At 32.6% G+C, this 12,868-nt stretch overlaps 1 protein-coding gene across 1 annotated transcript; it reads left to right on the plus strand.

Moving 5' to 3' along the window:
- Positions 1–1,189: 1,189 nt before the first annotated feature.
- LOC132726239 (mucolipin-3-like) lies at positions 1,190–10,433 on the plus strand. The gene is made up of 11 exons (XM_060711515.1): positions 1,190–1,315; positions 2,084–2,216; positions 3,526–3,631; positions 4,103–4,193; positions 4,992–5,091; positions 5,465–5,577; positions 5,989–6,165; positions 7,817–7,930; positions 8,367–8,489; positions 9,303–9,518; positions 9,887–10,433. The coding sequence occupies exons 2-11, from the start codon at positions 2,141–2,143 to the stop codon at positions 10,211–10,213; spliced, it is 1,443 nt and encodes a 480-aa protein (XP_060567498.1). The 5' UTR covers positions 1,190–1,315; positions 2,084–2,140; the 3' UTR covers positions 10,214–10,433.
- The last annotated feature ends 2,435 nt before the right edge of the window (positions 10,434–12,868 follow it).

Consider the following 12,868-nt stretch of genomic DNA (forward strand, 5'->3'; position numbering starts at 1 on the left):
TGTCCCCCCTTGAAAACATTCGGTTTGAATTTCTTAAAAAAACATCATTTCCCAAATATCTCACATACCCCTTTTTGAAAAAAGACGCCCGAAAACCCCCCCTAAGGCTGACCCTTTACAACAAAGAAAAGAAAACATTGTGTTTCCCCAAAGGAAATAAAGTCCCAGAACGCCCGCGCAGCATAAGATCATGTCCTCCCTCTTAATGTGTATAAATATACGTATTGTCGTATGAATGAAAAACACCATTTTCCGGAAGCCATTGTCACCTACACGTTTGTTCAACTTAAATGCCAAGTGACTGTTGCAACAGACTTAAGAAGGATGTTTACATCAAATTATGGCACTTTATTAAGAAATAAGGTCTCAGAATGCACGCGTAGCATTGGCTCCTGTCTGCATTCTGAATGCTTATAATGTTTAAAAATTCACATTTTTACAAGTAAACTGTCTAGTGGCTTCTGCTTTGGTCCAAATACCCTGGAAACTTGTCAGGATATATGGACAAATCTTGTTAACACTCAAGAGAAAACATTTTCAGCTTAAATATCTTTAAAATAAGTCAAACACAACCGTCACCTTATGCTTCACAAAAAAGCAACATTTGCTAAAGAAAAAATGACTTAAAAGGCCTACGGAGCATAGTTTGTGATTGGCCTTGTGAATGCATATCAAATCTACGTATTTTCGGAAAAAATACACTTTTCCTGAATCTACCGTCGCCTTACACGTTTGTCCGGTTTCAAGCGGATGTTTACAGCATTGTATGGTGCATTTTCTCGCCCAAGAAATAAGTTCTTAGGAGGTCGCGTAGCATTGTCTCCAGTCCGCCACCTGACAACATATAATTAAACTATAAAAGTGTACGGATTTTTCGTTAAAATACACCTTTATCCTGAAACTACTGTCACTTACCCGTTTGTACAATTTCAATAAATGGAATGTGATGAAAATGTCCGAATAGATGGGGTACGGAACCAGGCAGTTGTGTTTTTTTTAAATCTAATTAAAAGATATACATAATCTACCTTCACAACTTGTATTGCTTTATTATCGATATCTTTACGAAATTGTAACTGTAAAAGTTTGTTTGTACCCCGAGATAAGACATAAACCCACATTTGCCGTGTTCCGGAGTATCAGACACGGGTCATCGATTGATGGAAACTTTACTTGATATAAGTGTTAATTTTTTTTTATTCTTTCACAAAAACCTTCAGCATGGGAAACTTTGGCGTATCCTCCAGCTCAGGGTGACTTTGCTGTTTACACTATAGACGATTTAGAGAGCGGAATCAATTTTGCAGTTAAAGGGGTAATAAAATGCTTTAAATATTTTACCTAAAAATTTAATACATTCCGATATATTTATAATGTAAGAAGTATCAAAGTAAGAGGTATCAAATAATTGTTTGCCTTAAAATTTAACACAAAAAGATTTAATTTAACACAAAAAATTTATCAATTTTATTTGGGGAAATTTTTTTTTCCAAAAAAATGTCAGAGGAAAGTTTAAACTGCCTTTGTTTCTCATTTAAACAAAAAAACAAAGTTTTTTTATTTTAAATTTGACCAGTTTCACAAAAGTTTACCCCCCTTGTTTTTCCTTTTAAAAATTTTTTTTTTCTTTTTTAAAAACCCTTTTTGAGTACCCAAACCCAAAAGCTATTTAAATTTGGGGAAATGACTTTTTTTATTTAAAACTTAAAAGATAATCTTTTTTTAAAATATGGAAATCCAATCTGAAAACATTTAGGAGCATCTTTAATATTTATAAAATTGAAACCCCCCTATCGATAATAACAAATCAGGGGAAAAAAAAATTTCCATTTTTAAAATTGAAAAAAAATGATTGTTTTAAAAAATTTTAAAACCCATTTCCTTTTTTTGGCCCCCAACAACACAAAACATATTTTAGAGGTTATTATTTTTATTATTTTTTTCAGGATTTCGTTAAAATTTGGCAATGTTTTAGTTGTGTCAAAACAAAGTTACAGAGCGTCCATTGATGTCACCGAGATTCTAGTTATTTTTCGGCCGTAATCTGTCTATGTTCACCTTTACTTCTTTTTTTATTTTCCAGTATTACAATGCGGAAGAGGACGCCATCGGTTACTTCCAGCGTACAACTAGTGACGTAATGGTAATACAAGTGAAATACTTTGATTTTCCTGGTTTCAAAGACGCTAATGTCACACAAGGTGTTATAATTCAAGGTGAAATAAATGTTTCTTGTATTTCTTCTGTTCTTATAGTTTTATTGTACTTTTAAGTCAACGATTTCAGGTTTAGTTTCTTCATTGCATCAACCATATTGTATTCCGTGATACGATATGAGGAAATATGGATTGTAAAAAACTGTTAAAGTTTACTTCAGTATTATTATATTTTTTTTTTTTTGGTGATTCGAAATCCTTGATTCCAGCACTTTTAAGTGTTGAAAATTGAATACCGTTCAAGGCGAGCGTGATGTATGTTTTTATTTTCATAATCCCTCATGTACAGACTCAATCAAACCGGGCCTGCAATTTTCATGTATTTTTGCTGTGATTAATGCTTCGGCAAGCCTCGCTCCTTTCTAGCCCATATCGGCCTCACCTGATAAAATTAATATCAAAAGACAGTAGCATGTTACTCTCTATTTATCAAAAATCCACTTGAAATAGTTTACAAATTTAGTCTATGTATCAAAACAAGACAACAACCACATAGTTCAGAACTAATAACATTTACAACAAATAGTAAATATGTGTAAGTTGATATCCATGTAAAATATGAAAACACATACGATTTTACGAATGTTAGATATCAGTAAAGGAATTTTATAGCCTATCATGGGCCTCGGATATTATTTCAGAAAGTATTCCTTACAATTATTTTTAGTAGATGGCATTATAATAATTAATTATATTTTGGATCTTAAAAATTTTATAGCATTTGTTTTGGGTTAAATGGTTTCTCAAAAGGACAAAATTTAAAGTTTAAACAAAGTATATTTTATTTTAAAACCTTAGGCAAAAAAACCCCAAAACTAAGACCCTCATGTATATTTAAAAATACTAAAAGACTTTCCTTGTTTGATATACCCAAATATTCTAATTTTTTTTTGTTTTATATAGTTATGTATAATGGTTATCTACCCTTTGATGTCGGTTATAAGTCGATTATGTAAATTTTCACAGTCGGTTTTTTTTTTCTGCAGATACGTTCATTCAAAATTTTTAAATTAATTTTGGGGTTTTTAGATTTTGTCAAAAAAAGCTGGCCCCCCTTTTAGATGTTACCCATTTTTTTTTTCGGTCTAAAAACCCAAATTTTCTTATTTTTCCTTTGGGCCCGAAAAAATGGTTTTCGTTATCAATTTTTTTTTCAAAAGAAAAATTAGCCATTTAAAATTTAGGGAAAAAAAATATAAAAACATGTTTGTATTGGAAAATATAAGTTTTCTTAAAATAGCGGGAAAAAATGAAAAAATGGGTTTAATACGAAAGACTTTTTTAAATAGCGAAGCTTTTATCATTACAGACAAAACATTTTCTGCCGATCCTGGCCTTCCGAAACAAAACCAGAAGCACGATTATGATATTATTAAAGAATTAATAGGCAATGGTTTGGAACAACCGATCAAACGGTAATTGTTCTCTATTATATAATTAGCACTATGCTTTTATAAAGATTGTGATTTTACTGTCTGTTATTCAGAAACCATTAATTGTGATATTATATTGGCAGTCCTCTATACTTAAGTTTTGTTGCTGTCATTATCAAATGTGTGCACTGAAACATGAAAGCTAACCATGTCTGATCTTTGAAATCATTTAAGAATGAATGACATCAATAAAAAACTCAAGATTATAATAATAATGCACCATCCCAAAAATAGCAACTTACTCTTCAGGATGTCCCAAATATAGGCAACCGATATGCGACAGCAAATATAAAAATGTAATAACGAGATATACCTATTTTAAACGTAATATGATTAATTGATTGATTGATTGATTGATTGATTGATTGATTGATTGATTGATTGATTGATTGATTGATTTATCGATTGTTTTATAACATGTTATTAAGTGCATGTATATTGCTTTGTTTGTAGAATGTTGTCGACAGAATTACGTTTTTCGATACATTCCGTACGGGTGTATGAGAAAGTGAGACTAGCACGATGTTTACGTGTTCAAGGCTGGGTATGAATTTGTATTCATTGAAAATATCTTAGTTGCGTAATATAGAAAAACAATTACTTTTCTACAATAAATTTTCCATAAATCCTTTTCATTTTAATGATTTTTGATCAATTTTTAACCCTTACCTTGCTTGATCAGAAAGTTAAAATCCTTTGCAAATAGAATACAGCTATATCAGCTTGTACACCAAGATCAATGATGTTCATCAAAAAATCTTGATATCCCAATAAATTGTATGTATTGTTCCGAAAATTGAAGTTAAACAAGTACATTAAGAAAACCAGCATGTTAAGGGTTAAATATATCAACATATTGTAATGCATTTGAATATGAACACAGTTACTTAGCCATACTGCATTCAAAAGCCTCGTTTACTTAGATTTTTCTGCGGTATTTTCTCTTGACCAGCCTAATACAAATCTGTAACAAGGGAAACCTCTCTAGAACAATGGAAACAAAAAGGAAAAGCTTAACGTTGCAGACTTTATGAAACTGAGGTTGTTGATGTCAGATAATTAATTGTGCCAAGATATCTCTAACCCCACCCCTGCACAAGCTTTTATTGTATTCAATATTCTACACTTAATGCGTTGAAAAGTAGAAGAAAAATATTAATGAAGTATTCCAGTGTAAATTTTACAGATGTCACACAGTATGTCATATCAGCTTTTTTTTTGGGGGGGGGGGTAAAAATCTTCCAAACGATCCATTTCGTCCTTTCATTTTCATTTTGTTATTTGATATATAAAATAATATTTCGGGTGAAAATGGATTAAACATTTATTATTCTATTAACAGGTGACATTCAACGACATGGACAACAATGGACAAGTTATTGTCAATTTGGAAACATTGACTAGAAGAATCAAATGTGAACATTTAAACATTACTATAAAAGGTAGTCTCAAAAAAAAAAGTAGTTCTGTATATGAATAAACACCATATTGTGAAATTGATAATTTTAAACAAGGTTTAAAAGTTAAACAAGAGCCTCCGCCAGTGTTCAGAGTTTTCCTAAATACATATAGACCTTTTCACGGCGCGGTCCGTTGCTGTAAAAAATCAACCGGATATATTATTTTCTACGTATGACAGGAGATCATCGCCCTATATAGAAATGTAGTAGAAGTTCATTTTTATTGTGAAGTCTTACTTTTGAAAGAATTGATACTGTTGTTATGAAATATTATTGCCCTACAGAGGATGGTCGTTACGCAGAGGTTGTACTTATTTTCTTACAGACATTAAAACATGTTATGATTTATTTACAGATTGGGCTTTGGAAAATACATCAGAATCACTGGGAGCAGTTCTGATTGTTTTCTGTTTATTGTCCTTGTTTGCATCTGTGGCAATCATATTATTAGCTGTGTATATTTTCATGGTAAGAAATATAACTAGTTTTTCAACCGTAAGTTGAAATTTGAGTGGAAATTTATATCACACAAAAAAGATAAAGAAAAAAGATTAACAAACTAGATTTACAATATTTCCAGTATTTTCTTTGCTCCTTTAGCAGACTTTTTAGTTGTTTTAACTTTTTATAGATTATTACGTCACATGCCCCTTCACGACAAGTGAGCAAACCGAGTGAAACCACCAAACCTTTTGTTCTATTCGAACAGACAACGATGGGTGACATGTGATTTTAATTAATTAAAATTTACCTATTTTAAACAAGTCTACGAGGAGTGTCATACATTCTCGACCGATTTAAAACCCATTATAAATACGCGGCAGGAATTGAAACTATCTTTCTCTTTATATCATTATTGTCATCTCCACTATTTTATAGAAAACTAAAAGCTACATGAAAGTTAATTATGTACGCTACTACAACCCAGTAGACCCAACTGAAAAAGATTTGCCAATGAGGGAGTATTGGAGGTTGGTCAATTTCTGGGAAATAGCAGTGTTAATATCAGATATTCTTACTCTATATGGAACCATTTGGATCGTGTTTGAAAATGAGGTAAGCTTTGACATGTAAAAAAAATCTTCCAAATGTTATCTGTTATGTTCTATGATTATACATATACTTCTGAAAAATATGCATTAATCGGATTATCTATAAGAACGAAGTTTGGCGGAAAGCGTCGAGAGATGCGATTGTAAACTTAAAGAAAATCTGTCATTGGGTAAATATGGCAAATGATATTTGATACATGGAGAAAACAATGCATTGGCTCTGTGTATTGTAGATATAAACCATGTAGCAATAAGAAAGATGTAAATAGGTCAGTTTTGTTATAATCATATGAAATATGTATGCCTATAAAGTTTGTTGTAACCCGTTTACATCATGCGATCTCCCAATATAAATCATTATTAGATTCTTATCTTTCAACTTGCGAAAAGCTATCAAATCACTATTGTATTATCCACACAGCCTCGTTTTCATTTGCATAGTCCAAAGCCTCATATAAATTGAATAACTATTCTACTCACCTAGCCTCGTATTCATTTGCCGAGTCCAGAAAAAGTTATGTTTGATCACTATTTTACTCCGACATCTTAGAAATCAAATCCCTATTGCACTAGAAGTAGCATAGGTGAGACCAGATGTCAAAATGTTAATGTGAAAAAGGATGAGTCATTTTACACTATTGAATACAATACTGATTCTATTGGAACCTACATACCGGCAAAACTCTTTTAAGTCTCGACTATCGCCTCGTCCAATATAGTTATGACAGCTGTGTACTCGTCCAATGGAATTCAGTATTGTACTCAACAATGTATACTCTATTAGCCTTTATGTATACAGTATAGTGTATGTGCTTGATATGCATTTGTAAAATATACGATATTTATGCTTAATGAATAGCCCTTTTTTTTATAAAATATGATAATTATAGATACCTGATACTTGATAAAGTGTACATTTTAACATAAGAAACATCATATTTTTATTTGTTTGGGTCGTCAGACCAAAAAAATAATGGTAGCGAAATTTCAGATCCTAATGTTCTTATTTGCAAATGCCGAAAGTAGTCCAAGCTCCTCAAAGCGGTTACTTCCCTTCATATGTACATAAATGCCGAAAAATTAAGGGGAGATCACTGCGTAAAGATTGTCAAATGACAGGCGTATTAATTTTCGTAACGAAAAAATAGTTCCCGATTGGTCGAAGATTTCTAATAATGTGTTATTCTTATAGATACAGCTCCATGAATATTTACTTTAGTATTAAACAACAGGTTTACAGTGAACAAAAAATATCGAAATTGATAAGGGTTACACACTGTAATTTAGAATAATATAGTATTCTTCATGCTGTTATATTATAACTCCCCGTGGTCGAGGGTTTAACACGCTCGCTTCGGAAGCGAGAGGTCTGGAGTTCAAATCCCAGTTCAGGTTTTTTTGTGTGTGTTTTTTTTTAAAGCCAAATAAACATTGAATTAATTATCAGTGTTGCAATTAGCCATATAGCCAATTTACTATAGCACCGGGAAACAGCATTGGTGACACTATACTAACAAATTGGTTTATAATTTCACAACCTTCACCTTTTTGACATTCTGAGACCCAAACAAATTCATCGCCTTCAGTACTTTGATTTATATAATGTAACGTATTTACGAAAATGATAAATTTTATAACATCATTGTTCGTTACAGCACAGTGAGTGGATAGTAGAAACGCTTGATTCCTACACAGTCTGGCTTGGTGTCGGCTGCATCTTTGCGTGGATAAGTCTTTTGCGTTTCTTCAAATTCCACAATAAATTCCATGTAAGTGATATGAATATTATGTTTTGTTTTACACCGTTTTGTAAAAAAAGTGGACTTTATACGCCTACGGAAACTGATGAGATCCCTGATCTGTCTAGATTGGCGGACACTAAGAATTTCACCACAACACATTTGTTAACAAGAGAGCACATGTCAATGTTTTTGGTTAAATACATGTATATTGTCATTCAAATTTAAGGTCACTGTAGGGATTTATCAACTAGATAGGTCGAATATAGTAAAACGTTGTCAATGTTTAGGATATTAGGATTTAGATAATTGGATAGTGTTGATTTTGAGGGGATATGTAAGCTATATAGCATTATCCTATTCAAGAAACAAATTCTATTGTGAGACAATAGTTTTCGTATTTCTTAATACCGACATTCTCACAATTATGTGTTATGACATTAATTTAGATATATTCTGTTTGCAGTTATTGTTCAGCACCTTATATAAAGCTTCCGGGAACGTGTTGGCGTATCTGCTATGTGTGACTGTTTTGTTTATAGGCTTCTGGATGGGTGGATTTGTCGTTCTTAGCCCTTATCATGTCAAAGTATGTGAGATCATTAAAATTAATTAAGGTAGTTAGTTGATCAAGACAGATTTTGATATATTTTTACACATCTGCATGATGTATGTCTTTCATGCATATCAAATAATGTATAGTCATGACTAAACAAGTTCCGTTTTGAAAGGCCAAAACAAAAAAATTAAAATTCTTACCAATATAAACTGGCCCATTAAGACTCAGAAATGCTTTTTAGTTTTATTACTAAAAAGCTTTTAAATTTTTGTGTTCTTTTATAGTATCCAAATATTAACTCATTGGCCAAATACCTGAACTTTTTCATCTGTTGCTTTTTAGCAATAAGTATAGTTAAAGTGCATTAGTATTTGGTATGGTATGGAAGTCAAAATACTACTTTGTTTACATTTTGCAACTTTTGTCAATTTCTTTTTATACATTTACCGCTACTTTCGTCAGATAACAAGCATCTCACATTCTCGTAAACCATTATTTAAACATTACAAAATTAATCTTTTCCCTTTATAAAGTATTAAAGTTTTATTTGTTTTGAGGCATAATGTGCCTTTTAATTAAAATTTGAAATTATTAGTCTGAACTGGGTAAAAAGCTGTAAAATGCTTTTCATTTGAGAGGCAATTTGCACAAAACGATTATTATTGAAGAAGAAATGTCTGATTTTGGACACATGCTATTGGCAAAGGTTTTCATCACATCATTGAAAAAATCTTTTTTTAAAAGCATATTCCCAGTCCCGTTATTAAACATAGTTAAATACTGCTACAGTTAGTTTGATGTTTAAAACCTAAGCTATTGATAATCGTTTAACTTTTCTCCCAGTTCAGGACACCGGAGACCGCTGCAGAAACATTATTTTCCATGGTTAACGGCGACGAAATCTTTACCACTCTAGCCATATTGGAAACACACAAAACTGGCGGGAAATGGGTTTGGTGGTTTTCGAGATTTTACTTTGGCGCTTACATTGCAATCTTCACAATCGTTGTCATTAACCTCCTTATCGCCATCTACATGAGCGCGTATGAAACCATAAGGGTAACACTGTTTCTTTTTGTACGACTGATGAATATAATTTTGCGAAGTTTGTTTGCTGTTTCAGTAAGCAAAACATGTATAAATCGACTGTTTGTAGGTCTTATTGCTCGTGAAAATTATTTTTAAGCAGATCTATTTCTTTTTAAATATTTTCTGATATTGTAAAAATGTTTTCACTTATGTTTCTTTTTACATTAGTATCTAATCTAAGAAAATAGATCTAATAATTTTTATTTTGTTGGTTACTCTTAGCTCAGTTATGTTATGCCCATATACATGTTTATCAAAGATACAGTATGATATAATTATAACTTTGAGAAACTTTTACGATTGCAATCATCCATATGATCAACATTTTCCTGCTTCAGAATTATTACAGGGAGACCCCGGAGGAACGAGATTTAGGACCAATGGAAAAAGCGTTGAGAAAGTATCTGAGCGAGCAAAAAGAACAACATAATCCGATTCGTGCGTCCATATATACTTTACTTACAGATAAGCGGCAATTTTCGAAAGCGGAAGGTTCTCTGCGAGAGGAGATGCAGAAGTTAGTTCGAGTGGCGAACGACAAGGTCATTCTGGTCAAACCAAGAACGCTGCGAGCGTTTATGAATGAAGAAGACGATACATCCACAGTCATAAAATGTGGTTGTTTTAATCTTTCATTCCTTACTTTCTTCAACAGGCAAAAATAATCCGTAAACTTTTTAAAAATTGGAAAATGCTCACTTAACAGAAAATTTGGTCTTCATATCAATTGCAATACATGTATTGGAGGCATTATGTTATAAAAAATGCAGAAAAATATCGACACTTATTAAGTGTTAACAATGTACTCTGTAAATTTAAAACTTTAAAAGTATGAATTTCAACCTAAGTTAAACAATATAATATGATAATAAAATGTAATCAAAAAAGTTTTTTGTTGATGTGTTAATCTAACAACGAATTTCTGCGTGCTTCGTTATAAACATCAGAATGAAAATCAAATTGATTGGAACCGTATATTTATAGTGTAAGGGATTTAACTATCAAAATACTGAAACTGAATTGCCCGTATGAAAGAGTTTGGTTAGACTGCATGGGAGGCTACTTCTCTCTTACCCTCGTTACATGAACGTCGTTAAGACGGCAGATGATTGAAGATCTACCGCTACGTCTAAGACGGCAAGTTCGCATGCTCTCAACAGCTCGGAGTTACGTTTATAAAAGGCGACACGACTTAGTTTGCCGGTGTCCTGCCGAGAGAAGTGGTCCTTAAATGTGGCATGGACGACCAGGAAATTGTGTTGTTGTGGATGAGCCCCTAGCACAGAGAGTGGTGTCTTGAAATGTAGTTCCTTTGCTCAAACAACCCTTTAAGGGTTACCTCTTTTTCATATTGTACATTTGCCTTGTGTGATTATTCAAAACATAAACTTATCCCATATTCATTCTCGAAAATTACAAAAACGAAGTGGTATCAAATATTTAAATGAGTGCTATAATGTATCCATAATTGACAAGTCATTAAAATCAGACTTTACTTCTGCTCTGTCATGTAGAGAAATTATCAGTTCCTGCGAACGTGAAAGCAACTATTAAACTGCTTGAGAGCCTGGCCAGGAACGATGCGGTGGCAGAACAGTGCTCCTCTGGAAATTCATTGGCTTGCTGCCGTGATTTGGAGTGAAAACTACCAACAACAACACACATGGGATATTAAAATTTCTCCCAACATATTTCGAAAAGTTTTCTGTAATAAAGCCCGTCAAGATGAATCAAGTATATGTTTTCTTCAGATCCATTTTATATTTGTGTGTGTGTGTGTGTCTTTTATTGGGGGGGGGGTGCTTTGATGTGCGCTTTAAATGTGTGTGAGAGGTAAGACATGCGCTTTAAATCACACCAGGTGATTATTTATCATTTTGGTTGAATCGCACTTGAAGTGTGTCTCAAAAATAGGAGTCCAATGCTCAATAACTCTTTGTCCAAGCTCTTTGCACAGACTTAACGTTTTTATTCTCAGTAACACAAATTGAAATGCCGAGCCAAATAGATATATAATGTTATCTGTGGCTGCATATTTATATAGAAACTGAAATATTCCTAATTTGCGATGCATATTATTTAGTTCTGTTGATGTAGGTCTTTGTATAATTTATTCTTTAAAAAAATGAGGATTTGACCCAACTTGATGATAACTATATAAGTGAATATGTTATATTATTATTTGTTTTATATTGTATGCTCTGTATAAGTTCTTATGCTAAGTGCACATTACTGTTAGAAGTTTCAAGATCTCATCTGGCACTAGCTTGTACAGTAACAGATTCACAGCTATTCTGTAATCTACCTGCGTAATTGTAGAGCAGTTTTCATGTTTATTGTCGATAGGGGTTATTGGAAAGCGGCGAACACAGAGCATAGCTCAAACAATGTCCTGCTACACAAGGTCACTGAAAAGGCACACTTGAGAGTACCGGATAGAAACTGTACGAACAAAACTGAAAAGAATATTAGGGCGGGAAAATGGCGGGGCAATGAAAATGGTAATACATATGTAGTTAGTGCATGTTTCGTTAGAAAAAGATTAGGTCCAACTAACTAGTAGTCAAGGACTGAACTTCTTGATCATGCTGGCATTTCGTATCATTAATAGGGAATATTATAAAAACAACTATGCAAATTCATCAACGAATACATAGGAAAATAATATCGAATTGCCTTCTCTTCTGTATTTCGTTTCAAATGGATTTTAAAATAAAAACAGTAAAAATATATGTAGTAAGTTGTATCTAGTTTTATTGTAATTAAATATTATTGGTAACATGAACATTTGATGTTTATCGAGCAATATCAAAACTGTACACTTTAAGCGCGGCGCAAGCTGTCCTGATTTCATGCGTCATGTGATCAATATGATGGTGACCTGTTTCCTGAATGTTTGTTGCTGAAGCCAACGCACTGAGAATTTTGGCCTTGAAAGGAAAAAGCAAAATATAAACATGTGTAGCAACGAAACGCGACACGTTCGTAAAAAATTCGGTCATTTCCGTTTTTATCGTGAGCTCTGTTGCTCTTGTATCTTAATGCTTCATCGGCTTATATAAAACGCTTGGTCATGATAACGCTTAATTTATATGATATTAAATGCGTCAACGCTTATGCTTGAACTATTTAAGACACATTTTATCATGTCTACATGTATTTGACGTATAGTATGTCAACGTTATAATATACACGTCATGCCAACGCTAAATTGATGTGTATGAGTCTATCGTGACACTGGTGTCTTGATATAAATAAGACAACACCCATCATGTTAACGCTTAAACGTGAACTATATAAAGCACACCTGATCATGTTAA

Source organism: Ruditapes philippinarum, unplaced genomic scaffold, assembly GCF_026571515.1.
Source record: "Ruditapes philippinarum isolate M1 unplaced genomic scaffold, ASM2657151v2 ctg5749_1_1_1_1, whole genome shotgun sequence".
NCBI classification, from domain to species: Eukaryota; Metazoa; Mollusca; class Bivalvia; order Venerida; family Veneridae; genus Ruditapes; species Ruditapes philippinarum.

Bases quoted from the DNA above. Each gene is read 5' to 3' on its own strand.
- LOC132726239 (XM_060711515.1), top strand. From the start codon at position 2,141: ATGGTAATACAAGTGAAATACTTTGATTTTCCTGGTTTCAAAGACGCT. The intron at 6,166-7,816 runs GTAAGCTTTGAC...TGTTCGTTACAG, and splicing joins GGATCGTGTTTGAAAATGAG to CACAGTGAGTGGATAGTAGA. The intron at 7,931-8,366 runs GTAAGTGATATG...TTCTGTTTGCAG, and splicing joins AATTCCACAATAAATTCCAT to TTATTGTTCAGCACCTTATA.